The sequence below is a fragment of the Scyliorhinus torazame genome, chromosome 16 (genome assembly GCF_047496885.1).
Source record: "Scyliorhinus torazame isolate Kashiwa2021f chromosome 16, sScyTor2.1, whole genome shotgun sequence".
Classification (NCBI taxonomy): Eukaryota; Metazoa; Chordata; class Chondrichthyes; order Carcharhiniformes; family Scyliorhinidae; genus Scyliorhinus; species Scyliorhinus torazame.
The window spans coordinates 125,893,898-125,913,460 of NC_092722.1; the positions used below are offsets into that span (position 1 = coordinate 125,893,898).

At 43.9% G+C, this 19,563-nt stretch overlaps 1 protein-coding gene across 3 annotated transcripts in view; it reads right to left on the reverse strand.

Annotated features, from left to right (window-relative positions):
* Nucleotides 1–13,814: 13,814 nt before the first annotated feature.
* The window catches only part of LOC140393052 (pantothenate kinase 1), a 92,076-nt gene continuing 86,327 nt past the window's right edge, over nucleotides 13,815–19,563 (reverse strand). For all 3 annotated transcript variants that reach the window (XM_072479007.1, XM_072479008.1, XM_072479009.1), the window contains exon 7: nucleotides 13,815–17,364. In XM_072479007.1, the coding sequence (XP_072335108.1) occupies nucleotides 17,305–17,364 (60 nt within the window). In that variant the 3' untranslated portion in view covers nucleotides 13,815–17,304. The remainder of the gene's footprint in view (nucleotides 17,365–19,563) is intronic.

Genomic DNA, 19,563 nt, shown 5'->3' on the forward strand with positions numbered 1-19,563 from the left:
CAGACCTTGAAGTTAGTTCAATCTGTTTTATTGAACCAGTAGCACAGTTGGCACAGTTCTCTTATGAGTTTGACTCTCTGCTCACCTAAGTGTGGTTACCCTGTCTGACTGATCCAGACTGGCTCTTAGCCACGTGCTGGAAGTGCGATACTGTACATAGACCCTGACTCATTCTGTAGATGTTCATCAGTGGAAAGAGCCGATGTGTGAGTGACTCGTGCCTTTAATAGTGAGATACCACCCCTGAGTGTCCTGCCTGTTCATTGTCTGTATATCATTATCTGCATGTCTGCATATCATGACATCTCCTCCCTTTTATTTTTGTTTTGTTGGCATATGGGAACGTACTTACATGTGGTGAAATATATTTACAGATGGTGGCATATGTGAACGTATTTACATGTGAAGACAGCTGTCTAATGTGAGAAAACAGAACATAGCAAACAAAACAAATGTTCATAAGTCCAGTCTCTGGGGCTTGCGTCTGATCCTTGTCGACCGCCGGAGAGGTGGTGGTGGGGACGACGGCCCCTTGACAGGTGGGATGGAAGCCTGATTGGTGGCCTCTTGGTTCAAGGAATGAGGAGGTGGCAAAACAACGGACGGAAAGGGATAAGAAAGCGGTTGCGGGCAGGCAACTTTGCGCAGTGCCTGTCTGTTTCGTCGCACAATAGAGCCATCAGCCATACGTACAACATACGAGCGGGGCGCAGCCTGTCAAACAACGACAGCTGGAGCAGACCAGCCACCACCCGGTATCTTGATCCTGACAGTGTCTGCCGGGGATAACACGGGCAAATCGGTGGCATGAGCATCATAGCCCTGCTTTTGCTGGTTACGGAGCTGCTGCACCTTCTGCAGCACTGAGAGGTGATCCAGGTTGGGGCAAGTGTATGGCTGGAAGTGTCGTCCGCAGGTCCCTGTTCATCAGGAATTGAGCCGGCGACATGCCAGTGGACAGCGGAGTCGCCCTGTACGCAAGCAGCGCGAGATAGATGTCAGAAGCAGAAGCTGCGACCTTGCCGATGAGCTGCTTCACTATGTGCACCCCTTTTTCAACCTTCCCATTGGACTGCGGATAGTGTGGGCTGGAAGTGACATGTTTGAAATGGTATGACTTGGCAAATATAGGCCACTCGTGGCTGTTGTAGCGCGGGCCATTGTCACTCATGACAGTGAGTGGGATACCAGGCCTGGAGAACGTCTCCTTACAGGCCTTGATGACGGTCCGAGATGTGAGGTCTGAGAGCTTCACGACTTCAGGGTAATTGGAGAAATAGTCAATAATCAACACGTAGTCACGACCATTCGCACGAAAGAGGTCGATGCCAACCTTGGACCATGGGGAGATCTCGATTTCATGCTGCTGGAGAGTCTCCTTGCTCTGCGCTGGCTGGAAGTGGTGACAGGTCGCACAGTTGAGGACCATGTTCGTGATGTCCTGGCTAATATCGGGCCAGTAGACAGCCTGCCTGGCTCTGCGTCTGCACTTCTCGACGCCCAGGTGTCCCTCATGCATTTGGCGGAGCACCAGGCTCTGGAGACTGAGTGGATTGACAATCCGGTCCAGCTTGAGGAGGATACCCTCAATCACCGTCAGGTCGTCCTTTACATTGTAAAATTGAGGGCACAGCCTTTTCTGTCAGCCATTGGCGAGATGGTGCATGACACGCTGCAAGAGGGGGTCTTTGGCTGGCTCCTCGAGTATACGAACCACCTTCTCATCAGATGCCGGGTGGGTTCTAGCACACAGCTGCACCTGTGATTCAATATGCCGGATGATTTCCAGCGGTTCACGAGGCAAGGTGATGGAGCGGGGCAATGCATCAGCGATGATAAGCTCCAGGCGTGTACACTAAGTCAAAGTCGTACCTTCTAAGTTTGAGGAGGATGCGCTGCAACCGAGGCGACATGTCGTTCAGGTCCTTGTGGATAATGTGGACCAGAGGCCTATGATCTGTCTCGACAGTGAATGTCGGCAGGGCATAGACATAGTCGTGAAATTTGAGAATGCCACTGAGAATACCCAGGCATTTCTTCTCTATTAGCGCACACCTTGTTTCGGTGGGTGATGCATAGGCCACCGGTGCCCAGGATGAAGAGTCATCGCGTTGAAGCAGCACCGCACCGATACCATCCTGGCTCTCCTCTGTTGAGATCGTTGTCTCTCCGTCTGGGTCGAAAAATGCCAAGACGGGTGCAGTAGTGAGCTTGGCTTTCAGGTCCAACAACCCTGCCTGATGTGCTGCTTTCCACTCAAAGTCAGTGGACTTTTTCACCAGGTTTCGTAGGGCCGTGGTGTGTGAGGCCATGTTTGGGATGAACTTGCCCAGAAAATTGACCATGCCCAGGAAGCGCAACACCGCTTTCTTGTCTTCCGGGACCTTCATGGCTGCGATGGCCTTGACCTTGTCTGTGTCTGGGCGCACACGCTGCTGAGAGATCTGGTCACCTAGGAACTTGAGTGTCGACATGCCAAAGCAACATTTGGACCTGTTCAGCTTCAGGCCATTGGCATGGACACGGCGTAATACCTGCTGGAGATGGGAAACATACTCTTCAGGGGTCGTGGACCATATGATGTTGTCCACGTACACACAAACCCCTTCAATGCCCTCCATTATCTGCTCCATGATGCGATGGAAGATCTCCGATCCCGAGACAATGCCAAACGGCATGCGATTATAGCAGTATCTGCTAAACGGTGTGTTGAAGGTGCAGAGCCTTCTGCTGGACTAATCCAGCTGGATTTGCCAAAATCCATATGATGCATCTAACTTAGTGAAAAAAACGTGTGTGTGCCATCTCACTGGTGAGTTCCTCCCACTTCGGGATGGGGTAGTGGTCACGCATTATATTCTTATTGAGATCCTTAGGATCAATGCAGATGTGGAGGAGGCTTTCTAACACATACCATGGAGCTGACCCAGTCAGTCGGTTTGGTTACCTTGGAAATGATGCCCTGTTGCTGAAGATCCTTGAGCTGTGCCTTTAGGCGCTCACTCAGCGGAGCCGGGACCCAGTGTGGTGCCTGGGCCACTGGCTTGGCATCAGGTCATAGCAGAATCTTGTATCGATATGGCAGTGTGCCCATCCCGTCGAACACATCCGGATACTGAGCGAGGATGTCGTGAATGCCGGCCTGAAGATCCAGGTTGGAGGATGTCGTTGTGTAAACCCGCTGCACGAGGTTCAGCTGCTTGCAGGCATGCGCGCCAAGTAGGGATGCCCTGTCTGGCTTGACAATTTCAAAACGTAACCGTGCATGGGTGCTCCGGTTGGAGACGAGTAGATAGCAGGATCCCAGTGCCATGATGGCATTCCCGTGGAGCCTGCAGGCTGCTGGAAGGACCTTGGGTGGCTACTTGATGCGTTTGAAATCTGCCTGTGAGAGGAGGTTGTCAGAAGCACCTGTGTCCAGCTTAAACTGGATGGAGTAGTGGTTGACCTGCATCACCAAACGCCATTCGTCCACAGAATCCACAGCGAGGATGGGTTGAATTTGTGATGAGTTGGATGTGGCATATTCACATTTGGTAATGATGCCCACACAGTAGGCGGAGTCCAGGCATTCTTCCTCTGGATCCGTTGTGCTGCCAGGATCAGAATCCTGTGATCGTTGTTGCACACTCTGAACGGGCCGTCGTCGGAATTGGGAGCGCTGGCCCCTGACTGGTAGTGCAGACCTGCACAAGGCTGCATAGTGTCCAGGCTTCCTGCAGTTTAAACATCGCCTGCCTCTTGCAGGGCAGCATTTCTTTAAGTGGGCGTTGCCGCAGTTTGATCACGTCATGACGTTGGCATCCTGACGCTCCGCGCGTCGTCGCACATGTGCAGTGCGGGCTTCGTTATCCTGTTCGCATCACGCATGCGTGAGGCCCCGGGAAAGGCTCGTGAAATGGCCGCTTTCATCAATGCTGAGGCGCTGCATCCGGGAGATGGCCTGCACACTCGCTGCCTCGTGGGAGGCAAGTTTCTCATTTTCAGCCGATTTGTACTGGGCATAGCCATTTTTGGCGTGCTCATGCACCGTTCATGTTTCAATCGCGACTGGCAGGGTCATATGCTTGATTTTCAGTAGCTGCTCTCTCAGAGGATCAGAGTGAACTCCAAAAACGATTTGGTCTCTGATCATGGAGTCAGCAATATCACCAAAGTTGCAGGACAGCGCTAGCAGGCGGAGGTTAGTTAAGAAGGAGTTGAAAAATTCATCTTACCTTGTAGACGCTGTTTAGATATGTAGCGCTCAAAGATTTCATTGGTGTCCATTTCACAGTGACTGTCAAACATGTCCAGGATGGTCTGAAACTTTGTATTGTCCTGGCCTTCGGTGAAGTGAAAAGAATTGACGGGTTTGATGGCTTGATCACCCGCTGTTGAGAGGAGAAGCGCGATCTTCCTTGCATCAGACACACCCACAAGGTCTGAAGCTTCGATGTATAGCAGAAACGTTTGCTTGAATGTCCGCCAGTTGGCACTGAGATTGCCGGAGGTGAAAATGAAATGAAAATCGCTTATTGTCGCAAGTAGGCTTCAAATGAAGTTACTGTAAAAAGCCCCTAGTCACCACATTCCGGCACCTGTTCGGGGAGGCTGGTACGGGAATTGAACCGTGCTGCTGGCCTGCCTTGGTCTGCTTTAAAAGCCAGCGATTTAGCCCAGTGTGCTAAACCAGCCCGAGTCCTGAGCTGGTGAGGAGACTGAATCTTCTCCGTGGTGCCGGGATACATTCGCTGGTCATCATGGAACGGACTGAGGTAAACCACCTAAATTAAGCAGTCTCCTGGTAGCATGTTGTGCTTTGTACTCTGGGATAACACAGGCTGCAACTGTGTGCAGCTTTAACCAAAAGATACTCCAGACCTTGAAGTTAGTTCAATCTGATTTATTGAACCAGTAGCACAGTTGGCACAGTTCTCTATGAGTTCGACTCTCTGCTAACCTAAGTGTGGTTACTCTGTCTGACTGAACCAGGCTAGCTCTTAGCCACGTGCTGGAGGTGTGATACTGTACATACTGTACATACAACCTGACTCACTCTGTAGATGTTCATCAGTGGAAAGAGCCAGAGTGTGAGTGCGTCGTGCCTTTTACAGTGAGATACTACCCGAGTGTTCTGCCTGCTCATTGGTCATGTGATGGTGATGTCTAGCACGAGGGGACATAGCTTTAAATTGAGGGGAGATAGATATGACAGATGTCAGAGGTAGGTTCTCTACTCAGAGAGTAGTAAGGGCGTGGAATGCCCTGCCTACAACAGTAGTGGACTCGCCAACACTAAGGGCATTCAAATGGTCATTGGATACATATGGACGATAAGGGAATAGTGTAGATGGGCTTTAGAGTGGTTTCACAGGTCGGCGCAACATTGAGGGCCGAAGGCCTGTACTGCGCTGTAATGTTCTATGTCTGTGCCTGTCTGTATATCATTATCTGCATATCATGACAGACACCTTTTCAGTGGCTTCACACCTCCAAATGACAATAAAGCAAGTGCTGACGTAGTGGTGGAGAGTAGAGGTACATGTGGCCATACTGAAAGAAAATGTAATCAGAAAGTACACATTTTGACTATGCCATGGGCAAGAAAGGTCAACAAGCAGTCTTCCTCGCAGTTGTCTCATGACCACTGAGACTCTTTGACTCCGTTTCTGACAGAAGGTGACCCAGTGAGTTATTGTGGTGCGTCTGCTAACATTCGTGAAAGAAACCCAGATTAAGTTCAATGGTGCCGAGAATGTCAGCAAACTGAATAAATGAAACGTATCTAAAAATAGGAGACTCTCTATCTCTGGTCATTCCATGGAGTCTGGTCTGTTACTATGACCTGTGCTATCAAATATAACTTGCCTTAAAAGGGGGGGGTGGGGGGGAATTCATGAAAGAGAGCTGTCATTACAGAGGCATCCTAGATCACGAGAAGTTATTCAATCATGAGTGAATGAAAGCAGAATCTGTGAAAATCTGCTGGAGGAATGAGTTGAAAATAACTTGCTCAAATGGGAGCAGATTATAACGCCAAAACATGGGAATAAAAATTATTGTTTACACCAAAAATACAAATACAGGTGGTCACACTATAGAATGGCAGCAAGTATGGTAAGCCTCCATGGTTAGGATTCCTGTCATAAATGCCTCAGTAATGTTTGTCACAATTAACAGCAGTATGGAAAAGAGACCGGGGGAACCACAAAATGCAGTGGCAAGCAGAATCACCACCACAAAAGAGCTGTTTAACAGAGATGCAAGATTTGCAGGCTGTTACTGCAAATAGAGAATACAGTTTTATATTGATATCTGGTAATGGAGGCCCTCCCCAGTGGTCAGCTCCTGAGGCAGCAATACGATCTGGATCCACCCAAAATATTCAAATTCATAGAATTTACAGTGCAGAAGGAGGCCATTTGGCCCATCGAGTCTGCACCGGCTCTTGGAAAGAGCACCCTACCCAAGGTCAACACCTCCACCCTATCCTCATAACCCAGAAACCCCACCCAACACTAAGGGCAATTTTGGACACTAAGGACAATTTAGCATGGCCAATCCACCTAACCTGCACATCTTTGGACTGTGGGAGGAAACCGGAGCACCAGGAGGAAACCCACGCACACACGGGGCGGATGTGCAGACTCCGCACAGGCAGTGACCCAAGCCGGAATCGAACCTGGAGCTGTGAAGCAATTGTGCTATCCACAATGCTACCGTGCTGCCCTTAATTAATTAGGCAGATCATGGTCAATTTGGCAGAGTCAGGACCCAAGCAGCCACACCGGAGATGAAAACGTTGGCCAGAGATATTGGAAAAATGTCTGGTAAACATCCAGCTATTTTGTGTATGATTAGAGCAGTGAATAATGTCAACAGTATGTCTGGTTATTTGTAACAATATTTGCTGTAATTAGTATGATAGCAAACCTGTACTATAATACCCCGTTATGTACGGTTGTTTACCTCAGCATCATTGGTCCCTGGATTTTCCATAATCTACATTGCACTGCCTTCGGAGTGATAAATACAAATAATTAATGTCAAGGCAGTAATTTCATCTGAGGAGTGTTAATGTTTTTGAACTTCTCAAATGTTGCTGTTGTAGCTCATGATGTTACCAATATTCAATGCAACTCATTGGCTGCTGAAAAACTCATCCACACCTCTATTACCTCTAGATGTGGTTATTCCAACATGTTCCTGGGAGCTTCCCATATTCAACTCTGTAAACCCGAAAGTCATCCAAAACCCTGCAGCCCTTTCCTATCTCGCAATATGATCCATTCACACATCACTCCTGTGTTTGCTGACCGATAATGGCTGTCGGTTGAGCAGAACTTCCATTATCCCCTTGCTTCCAAATTTCTCCATATGGCCTCAGCCCTCCCCATCTGTCATCTCTCCCAACCTTCTGAGATCTCTGCGGCAGTTCTGGCCACGTGAGCATCCCCAATATTAATTGCTCCACCACTGGTAGTTACGCTTGCAGCTGCCAAGACCTAAGTTCTGGAATATGCTTCCTAGATTTCGCCACTTCTCCTTTTGCCTGGAAGAAGCTCCTTATAGCCACCTACAATAATATCTTGAGGTGCTTTGTGTCAAATTTTGCTGCGTGATGCTCCTGTGAAGAAATTTTAGCTGTTTTGTTACACTGAAGGCACCATCTAAATAGAAGCTGTTATTGTTAAATGAGCGGTCTTGCTACAAACACTAATCATAATGTTGGATACCGGAAGCATTAGAGATGTCACAAATGAGCGTTTTTGTAATAAAAGTACTGAATCAGCTGAAGAGGTCTGGCAACCACCTGGAGAGAGAAACACTATTAACATGTTGAGTCCATAGGACGCTTCTACAGAGGAGAACCTCTGATGCACCCCCCCACCCCCCCCCCCCGGCATTCAAATTTAAAATCCCCATTTTCACATCCGCAGATTACTTTCCAGGCCCTATACCTGCATAATCTACAGCCATGTTAATCACAAGTTTCTATACAGGATGAATGAGAGTATATTTTCAAAATGGTGAGTGATGTTTTCTGTTTTGTCCGTCAGGATGTCTTGAGTATGTAGTGTTGAACAAAGAACATCAAGCTAAGTAAATGAACAAAGCTGATTTATTCACTACTTTAATAAGATTTGAATGAGTTCCTAGCTAAAAAGTTATTAAATTAAACTATGATATCTCTAACTAGTGATCTCTCAACTATGCAACTAATCTCTCTCACGCCTAAACACCTTCTCCCCGAATCCCAGGAGTCACATATTTATGATTGCTCCTTATCTCCATCTGGTGGTGAGAAGTATTGACATGAAATTATTAACCCTTTGTCTTCTTTACAATATACATACTTACATTCCTCTTTCTTTGAAGATGTTTGGATATTACTACAAATATATATACATGGTAAGCAATGTATGCTCTATACATGTAAATAAATATTGTGTGTTAACAATTTTTAACGTTTTTAAAGTTCATAGATTGAGTCTATCTGGCTACCTTTTGATTCGAGTCAACCTTCTCAATCTTGTTTGTTCAGCAGCAGATGTTTCTGTCTTTTCCGGTGTGACTACATATTGCTTTCATGCTGTCGAAGTTATAGCAGTTGACTTGAGTGGCTCTGTGTCAAACTCAGTGTTCGGAAAGATCAGCTGAGTTGCTTTCACTTTTAGAAGTGCTCTCCTGTTTCTTCTCAGAATAGAACCTTCATTTGTCATCACGGCATAAGAAGGAGCTGCCTGGCGAATCACACGTGCCATCCTCCATTAGGAATCTGTACCCTGACGTTATCACCTGTTTCTAGCTTTGCTCGTTCCTTAGCTGTCCTATTGTAATACTGTTGTTGCATTCGCTTGTTCTGCTTTATCTTGTTCACAACACCTTCAGTATCAGGTCCTGCTATTTCTAAGTACGTAATGTTGTATGTAGCTGTCAATTCAGCAGCAATTGAACATGTGACAAACCTGTGCTTAATGGTGTATCTTTGTAGTTGAGTAGAGCTGAGAATGGATCGCTTCCTGAATTCAACGACTTCTTTAGGAGTTTCTTAGTGATGTGAACTCTTTTTTCTGCTTTTCCATTCAATTGCAGATGTAATGGGCTTGACGTAATATGTTTACAATCATATTTCTATCCAATCGCAGCTGTCGAAGCATGGACCGTTGTCTTTCATGACAGTGAATAGTAATCGGTTATTAGTAAATAATCTTTACCATGGAATTAGAATAGATTGATGCCAATCTTTGACCATGGAGTTTTTACAAGATCATGCATCATCAATGTTTCTTTTTGTTGATGTGACTGGTTGCATTGACATATTTCACATTCTGACACGAGGTTAGTGATGTCTGCATTAACACCTGGCCAGTAGACTGACAGTCGAGTTCTTCGTTTCCACTTTTCGATTCCCAAGTGTCCTTCGTGAACCTTGGTTAGGATCGTTTGCCTTGGCGTAGTTGGAATCACTATGTGGTCTTGCCTAAGCAGGAATCCATTGATGTTGCTTAGCTCAGCTCGAATGTTCCTATAGCTAGAACAATTTCCTTTAGGCCAACCATCTCCGATATAACGCATCACACGCTGTAATATCATCCTTGGTGGTTTCTGCTTTTATTAATTTCATTTTTTCATCCGAGACAGGTAATTTTCTTCTAATAAGTTAGCTTGAGTTTCTACTACCGGGACTATGTCGTTCATGCCAGTATCTTCTTCAGTTGCACGCAACAGTGCATCAGCTACCACAAGGTCCTTCCTGGGTGTATATACAAGCTCGAAGTCATAAAGTTGGAGTTTCATTATACATTGTAGTCTTGGTGACATATCATTCAGGTTTCTTTTGATGATTGATACAAGTGGACGATGATCCGTTTCTACAGTAAAGGTCGGTAACCCGTATACATGGTTGTGGAACTTCTCCATTCTGTAAGAAGACCTAGACATTCTTTCTCTATCTGCGCGTAGCGCTGTTCGGTCAGAGTCATCGCTTTTGACACACAGTCTATGGGTTGCCATTGCCCATCAGAAGATTTCTGAAGTAACACAGCTCCAATGCCATCCTTACTTGCATCGGTTGATACCTTTATTTTACTCAGTGGGTTGAAGAGTGTCAGTACTGGTGCAGTTGTAAGTGTTGTCTTCAAATCAGACCACTCCTTTTCATGTTCTTCCGTCCATGTGAACAGAATATTATTTTTTATCAGCTGTCTCAAAGTTGTTCTTAAGGATTGGTTTGGAATAAATTTTCCAAGGGTGTTTAAGACACCTGGCAGTCTGAGAACTGCTTTTTTGTCCTTGGGCAAAGACATCTTCTTAATTGCGGCAACTTTCTCGGTGTCTGGCTGCACACCTTGTGCGGAAACCTGGTCAAAAATGTGAGTTTGGATATACCAAATTGGCATTTGATTCGATTGAGCTTCAAACCAAACTTGTCTATGCGTTGCATTACTTGAAGGAGTCTTGCGTCATGTTCTTCCTGTGTTGCTGACCATATAACTATATTGTCAACTTAGACTCTGACACCTTGAATACCATCAATCATTTGCTCCATTGCACAATGGAATATCTCGGAGGCTGATATTATACCAAAGGGCATTCGGTTAAAATAGCGACCACAGGGAGTGTTGAATGTGCATAACTTTCTGCTGGTTTCATCCAGTTTTAGTTGCCAGAACCCTCTCGAGGCATCTAGTTTTGAAAAAACCTTGACGTGTACCATTTCACTTGTGATCTGTTCACGTTTTGGAATGGGGTAATGTTCCCTTTTTATATTCTGATTGAGATCTTTCGAATCAATGCAGATTCTGAGATCTCCATTTGTTTTTTTGACGCATACCATTGAACCCAGTCAGTGGATTCTATCACTTTGTGATGGTTCCCAGCTGCTGCATGCAGTTGAGTTCCTGTTTCAGTTCTCTCAAGGGAGCATGTCCCCTCCTTGATGGGTGAATAACCTGCTTGGCATTCTCCTTTAGCTGTATCTTGTACTTGAAAACGTACCCATTACATGAAATCCGTTTGGAAATTTTTCAATTATGGCATCTATTTGATCTTATGCATGGACTGAGAATTTGTCTAATCTGTGAATTCTCGTCACCAGCTGCAGTATCTCACATGCCTGCACCCCATGTAGTGATGAAAGCTTCGGTCCCACTATCTCGAATTTTAAAGACATCTCCATGTCTTTAACTTGTACTGTTAACAAGTTCCCATCATATTAATAACATTGCCACTATTGTCTCGCAACGACACTCACTGTCATGTACTTGAGGCTTTTGGTCCAATTTGGCTGAGTCCAATTTATTAATCAAATTAGCATGAACACCGGTATCCAATTTGAATTGAATGTCTGTTCCAATAATCTTCAATGGAATTGTCCACTCATCCTTACTATTGACAATCGATATTGGCTTTAAATTTTCCTTTGTAGAAGTAACCTTTGGAATATCATTAATCTTTTCCACAATGCCGACAAAGTGTTTTCCAAGTCGAACACATCTGGGACAATGTCAGGTTTGATCACTTTAATCGCACATTTATTTGCATTGACTACTTGTGCAGTTAGGCCTTTGGTAACTGAACTTCTCTTTTTGTACTGTGGCGATGTAGGTCCTGTACGGCACTGCGCAGCGAAAAGATTCTGTCTGTGACACTTCATGCATGCTTTCCTGAAGGCTGGGCATTTTTTCACTGGGTGGCCGTGACCACAACGTTTGCACGTCATGATGCTGGTTACGTCATACGCAAAATGGGCGCCATCTGTAGCGCTGTTTTTTCAAGTGGGCCACAGCATCAATGGTGTCAGTCACATTGTTCATTTTTGCGCCACTTTTGCGAACCAACATTTTGAAGTATTGATTCTAATCACGTCACTCGTATGAGGATAGCTTTTTATAGCGTTAATTTCTGTTGCCTGAACAACCTTTCACGCAACTTTTCATTTTTTTATACCAAGTACAATCTGATCACGTAGAAGGGAGTCTAATAGAGCAAAAAATTACAGGTCTGCGCCTTGAGGCGAGATCTGTTATGAAACAGTCAATTGATTCACCTGCCTTTTCCAGAATATGTAATGTTCAAATGTTTCATTAATCTGTAGCTCCAAATGTATGTTGAACTTTTCTATAACTGTGTTATATTTCTTTTTATCAACTTCATTGTCAAGGTGGAATGAGTTAAATAATTCTAACTGTTAAGAACAGCTCAATCTTTTGCTGATCACTGGCCTCTTCGAGGTCTGAGACTCAGAGGTACAGTTCAAACTGTTATTTAAAATTTCTCCAGTTTGCATCTACTTTACCCGATGTCCTGAACTGCGTTGGAGTCTGCAAACCCTCCATGAAGCTTCGACTGGGCTCTTCTTCGATGCGCCTGGCTTCCACGAGGTCGATGCGATCGGAGTCTGGTTGACATTTTTTACCCCCTATCCTCAAGTTTTTTTTTCCTTTGAGATTTTTCTCTCTCTTCAAACCTTACTACGACCTGGTACCATGTGATGTTCTCTATTTTGTCTATCAAAATGTCTTGCGTATGCAGTGTTGAACAAAGAACATCAAGCTAAGTAAATGAACAAAGATTTATTTACACTACATAAATAGGATTCGAACATGTTCCAAGGTAAAAGGTTATTAAATTAAACTAACGATATCTCGAACTACAGATCTCTCAACTATACAACTAATCTCTCTCACGCCTAAACAACTTCTCCCCGAAGTCAGATGATATTTATATAACTGCTCATCTCCATCTGGTGGTGAGGAGGATTAACATGAAATTGTTAACCCTTTGTCTTCTTTACAATATACGTATTGTTACAGTGAGAAGGTAGAAACAGTGGAGTCCCAAAGAGGCTTGAGGTCCATGTACATAAATCGGTGAAAGCCCATGGCAAAAAAAAATCAAAAATGGAATGCTGGCCTTTATATTCAGAGGATTAGAATTCTAAAGGTTAGCAGTCATCCTACAGCGATGCAAAGCTCCTGGTTAGACCACACCTAGAGTATTGTAAGCAGTTCTGGGCACCACACTTTCCAGTCTCCTTTGGCTTTGGAAGGAGTGCAGTGCAGATTTACAAGAAACCTGGTATCCAAGGGTTAAAATGTAAGGGGAGATTACACAAACTATTATTGTATTCCCTGCAACTCAGATTAGGGGTGATCAGCTCAAAGTTTTCAAAATATTAAGTGAAATTAATAGGGTATGTAGGGTGAACCAATTTCCACTGGTTGGGAGAATAGGACTCGGAGGTGTGACTAGAGTCAGATCTTTCAGGAGGGAAGTTGAGAAGCATTCTACACACAAAGGGTGGTAAAAATTTGAAATTTTCTTCCGCAATTGATTATTTGCTCAATTAATTGTTAATTTTGAATATGAGATTCATAGATTTTTGTTAACCAAAGGTCTTAATGGAACAAAGGCAGGTATGTAACGTATGGTCACAGAATAGCCATGATCTGACTGAATTGCAGAACAGGCCTTGACCTACTCTGTTCCTATAAAGACCTGGGGTTTGTTGGTTGTTCTGAGATAGTTCAGTTATGTCACTTCCTGATGAAGTAGTTAGCTATAGAGGGCTGCATCATCAATGCTCATTATATTTCCTGCAGTAATTCCTTTTCCTGAAACCTTTTGATATCCTAGATACTGGTCATTCCTTTCATTCACCCTTTATTTGTTGGTGTACTTCAACATGGATGGACTGTTATAATCTACCTTTAGACCGTACAATGTCTACAGCCAATCTGGAATTGTCAGAAATCCATTCCACGAAGCCTGAATAATGAGGGCCTACAATAAAGTTGTATTTCTCAAGTAAAATAAAAATACTACCATTGTAAATCAGGCATTCTTGAGTCTTTATTTCAAAATGTAAATTTGATCAGCTTTCCCAATTGGGTTAGAATACACACTGTACAGTTCCATTTTTATACACAAGGTGGACTTCTAGGAACAACATAAAACAGACTAAGAACCACTAACGCACACCGTTAAACACATTTCAATTAGTGTTATAATTTCAGCTAATGTTTGCTGATGATTGCAGTTTTCAGTTCTATTTGCAACTCCTCAGGTAATGAAGCCAACTACCTGCATGCAGCATGAATTCAGGTTTGAGCTGATAAGTGGCAAATAATATTCACACCACAAGTGCCAGGCAATGACCATCTCAAAAAAATAACCCTCTTCACCACTCCTTGAAATGCAATGTCAATTTGGCAATTACCATTGCTGAATGCCCAAGGGTTACCATCGACTAGAAGCTGTCTGGACCAGCCATATAAATATTGTAGCTACAAGAGAAGGCCAGAGGCTGGCAATTCTACATTCAAGGTCTCATCTCCTGACTCCCGGAGCCTTTCCACCACCTAACTATCAGTCACAAGTCAGGAGTGTGATGGAATATTCTCCACTTATCTGGATAAGTGCAGCTCCAACAATACTGAAGAAGCTCAACATCATCCAAAGCAGCCCATGATTGGCACACCATTCACCGTATCAACCATTCACTCCCTCCGCCACTGCCGCACAGTGGCAGCAGTGTGGACCATCTTCAAGTTGCACTGCAGCATCTTGACCAGCTTACAAACAGCACCTTTCAAACCTGTGACCTCTGTTGCCTTGAAAGACATGGGGGAACACCAATATCTCCAAGTCTCAAGCCACCCTGACCCAGAAATATATTGCAGTTCTTTCATAGTCAACATGATCAAAATTTCTAACCAACAGCAATGTGAGTGTACTTACACCACTCAGTCCGCAGCCGTTCAAGAAGATGGCTCATCACCACTTTTACACGGCAAATAGGGATGGGCAGCACATATTATAGAATTTACAGAGCAGGAGGTGGCAATTTGGCCCATCGAGTCTGCACTGGCCCTTGGAAAGAGCACCCTACTTAAGCCCAGACCTCCACCCCATCCCGCAACCCCACCCAATTCTTTTCAACACGAAGGGCAATTTAGCATGGCCAATCCACCTAACCTGCACATCTTTGGGCTGTGGGAGGAAACCGGAGCACCCGGAGGAAACCCACGCAGACACGGGGAGAACGTGCAGACTCTACACAGACAATGACCCAAGCCGGGAATCGAACCGGGGACCCTGGAGCTGTGAAACGACAATGCTAACAACTATGCTACCGTGCCGCCAGCATGGCAGTATCAATCCAATGGACCAAATGGCCTCCTTCAGTGCCATTCTGGCTCTAACTCTACGACATTTCGTGAATTGAAAGAAAAATATACACATCAGCAACTACTCTACTCCAGCTCTTCTCTTTTCAGGGTGCTCACTTTCTAATTCAACAGGATTAATGCTATACTGGTGGCATATTTAGTTAATTGAACACATATTAAACCAGTTTCCATAAATGGTGAAATTACAACTGAGGTGTGCACTCCCTGTGCACCAGAGCTGGGCCCCCACTATGCCATATTTAGATTAAATTGATTGCTAAAAGCATATAGACATAGAATTTATAGTGCAGAAGGAGGCCATTCGGCACATCAAGTCTGCACCGGCCCTTGGAAAGAGCGCCCTACTTAAGCCCACACCTCCACCCCATATCCATAACCCAGCAACTCCACCCAACCCCTTTGATCACTTAGGGCAATTTATCATGGCCAATCCACCTAACCTTCACGTCTTTGGGTTGTGGGAGGAAACCGGAGCTCCCAGAGGAAACCCACGCAGGCACGAGGAGAACGTGCAGACTCCACACAGACAGTGACCCAAACCGGGAATCAAACCTGGGACCCTGGAGCTGTGAAGTGACAGTGCTAGCCACTGTGCTACCGTACCACCCTATAGCTAAGCTAAATGTGCAGAATGGACCCATGATATATTTGAGGCAAAAGTAGTCGGAAAGGTTCCAGAGAAGGCGCTGCACACAATCTTGTCTCCAAGCCACAGGTATCACACTGTCCGTGAATTTAAAAAGATTTGAAGATGCTGACAGACGGTGCTCGTAGTCAATAATCAGGTCTCCTTTTTCAGGCACACAATTCATGTAAAACAGGATAAAATATAAATAGATTGACTCATTACAATAGCATTTTAAAGCTCAAGATTGAATTTAAATTAAATAGATCAACATATACAAGTTGAGAAATGAAGAGTTTGATTAAAATCTGCTACATACCAGAATTCATTGACCATTCCAACTACAATCCAGTGCAATGTTACACAACCAAAGCCAAGCAACTCATGCCATCATGGAAATCAGAAAGGTCACTTCATGTGTTAATCATTTTTAAAAGATCCTCAATAAAACTGAAGTCAAAAACATTTCGGAGATATCAATGGAATGTGAAATATCTTCCACAAAAAAGCCAATTCTTAACCCACATGTACCGACAACATCAGCAGGTTTTCCCATCAAGTTCAATGATCAGGTATACTGCACATTTCAGGTAGTTAGCAGTAATTACTGAAGGTACCTTTCTCAAAATGCATACTACAATGATGGGAATTATTTTTCAAACACAATTCTGAAATGTCAGACAATGAGCTGTCACAGTCCAATGTTTTGTAGTTTGAAGGCTTTCCCATCATGCTGTAGTTTTTATGAAGTGGCTTTTCTTAAAAATAAGAGCACAAACATTACCCAAGATTCCCACAGTTGTGGATAGGTACCTTCGCTTATGTCATCAAGACAATGTTCACACAAAGGAAGCTTCTCGTTGTGACCAGACAAGTACTTTCATCTGAAAATTCAGCACATCAAGAAAGCACAGGCTGTCAAGCCGGTCGTTAGATCAGCTGTGGTCACTACTTGTGCGTGTTCAAAGAAAGGTCATCCTTTATAAATACTTACACAGGACAGTTTTACAAAGGCAACAAAATCAATGAGCTACACTATTAACAGGTTCATTTCCAGCTTTGTAGATTCAAATTAAACCAAGGACAGATCTTGAAATGACGTAAAATACAAATCTTCCAGGCCGTTTATAAATAATACTTAAATCATTACAATCTGATCATTCACAAGGCAGTACATCCCAGAAGAGATTCAGAACAGTTCACATTTATACAGAAATTATTTCCAAATATTAATACATAAAACCAGTGGGTTTTGGCTATCTTGCACACCGTTTAAAATATATACACTACATACAGCAGGATGTTATTTAACTTCCCTTAGAAACAATTCTCATTGCAGCACAATAGCTGCTGCAAAGTAAGTAATTTATTCGTAACCTGATGTGAAAACTAAATAGTTAACCGTTTAGTTAGACGGGTTCCTTCCCGGCACTAATTTCTGGACAGTAGCTTTTAAAAATACGAATGATCTCTGCCGATCGTTTTGGCCTTCTCTGCTCCTCAGTGGGTGTCAGTCATCTTCAGTAATTCCAGCAATGCCCCAACTGCTCCAAAATAACCCTGCAAGATGAAGATGAGACAGATATAAATGGTGGCTTTTGCCTAGGATGATATTTTTAGCATACAATTATTCAACAACACACGGCAAATTGCAGTAATCCCCGATACCATACACATACAAAATATCTGAGCCACATTTGTGCTACTGAGATCAAATATCAAGTGTATGAAGTAATCCTTTTCTTGATTTATCTTATTTTTCTCATTTTGCCCCTCTTATTTGACCCTTGGAACAGAAACACCATTCACTATTCTACCAGCCGGTAATTAGACAGGGAACCCCTTAACAAGCTCCTGCTACTTTGTTATGTAAAAGTAGTACAGGTCTGTACAACCTCACAATAGTATCTGCTGTGCGAAAATGCCAACAATCCCACATTTTGCCACATGATGGTGCAATGTATACCTCAGAAGGGTTTACTTAGATTATGCAGCAAACAATTTCTGCAGTGTGACATTCATATTCCACATCGACATAAACAGATCTGCATACACATTAAAGAAATCTTTATTTATTCAAATTCACGGGCAGCACGGTAGCACAGTGGTTGTTGCTTCACAGCTCCAGGGTCTCAGGTTCGATTCCCAACTTGGGTCACTGTCTGTGTGCAGTCTGCACATTCTCCTTGTGTCTGCGTGGATTTCTTCCGGGTGCTCCAGTTTCCTCCCACAAGTCCCGAAAGAAATGCGGTTAGGTCATTTGGACATTCTGAATTCTCCCTCTGTGTACCCGAACAGTCACCGGAATGTGGCGACTAGGGGGTTTTCACAGTAACTTCATTGCAGTGTTAATGTAAGCCTACTTGTGACAATAAAGATTATTATATTATTGAATGAGTGTTGATGGCAGAGGGTCAAGAGCTCCTAAACAGTGTTCACAAAGATTTTCTACAACAGTAAGTTTACAGTCCAACAAGAAGGGAAGAACTGCTGCACGTGGTTCTTAGGAATGAGATGGTCCAAGCTGATCAAGTATCAGTCAGAGGACACTTAGGGGGCAGTGAGCATTGCATCGTAAGATTTAGGTTGGCCGTGGAAAGGACAAAGAACGATTTAGAGTAAGAATAATTAACTGGGGAAAGACAACTTCAATAAGGTAAGAATGTACCTGATCCAAATAAATTGGAATCAAAGGCTAGCAGGAAAACAGTAGCTGAACAATGGGCAACTTTCAAAGTAATGATGGTTCAGGCACAGTCAAGGGATAATCCCTCAAAAGCGAAAGGTAGGGTGAATTAATCCAGAAATCCCTGGATGACAAAAGGGACAGAGATTAAGATGAAGATTTTTTTAAAAAGGTGCAGTTTTGACAGATGTTGGGTGTATAATACAAATGGTGAATCAGGCTGAACGTAGAAGGTTCAGAGAGGAAGTGAGAAATCAAATAAGAGAAGCAAAGAGGAAGTATGAAAAGAGACTGGCAGCTAACATAAAAGGGAACCCCAAAGTCCTCTATAGGCATATAAGTAGTAAAATGGTGGTAAGAGGAGCAGAGCCGATGAGGGACGAAAATGGGGATTTACACGTGGAGTGAGATTAGCTGAAGTATTAAATAAATACATTTGGGACCGTTACTCTTCGTGCCATGTATTAATGACCCAGACTTCGGTATGCAGGACACAATTTCAAAATGTGCGGATGATATAAAACTTGGAAACATTGTTAACTGTGAGGAGGATAGTGTAGAAATTCAGAAGAAGCTCTAAATAAATTGGTGGAATGGGCAGACAAGTGGCAGGTAAAGTTCAATGCAGAGAAAGGTAAAGCGATTCAGTTTGGTAGCAAGAACATGGAGATGCAATTAAAAATGAAGGGTACAACTCGGAAGGGAGTGCAGGAGCAGAGACACCTGGGTGCATATGTGCACAAATCATTGAAGGCACCAAGACAGATTGAGAGCACTGTTTATAAAGCATGCAGTATCCCAGGCTTTATTAATAGGGGTGTGGAGTACAAGAGAAGGAGATAATGTTTAACTTGTATAAGGCAATAAATAGTTGGCTTTGGCTGATGAATTGCATCCAGTTCTGGGTGCCGCACTTTAAGGAAGAGGTGAAAGCTCCGGAGAGGGTACAGAAAAGATTCACGAGAATGGCTCCAGGGATGTGGCTCCAGGGATAAGGAACTTCAGTTATGAAGATGGATTGAAGGTAGGGGAGAGATTTGATAGAGGTATTCAAAATCATGAGGTGTCTGGAA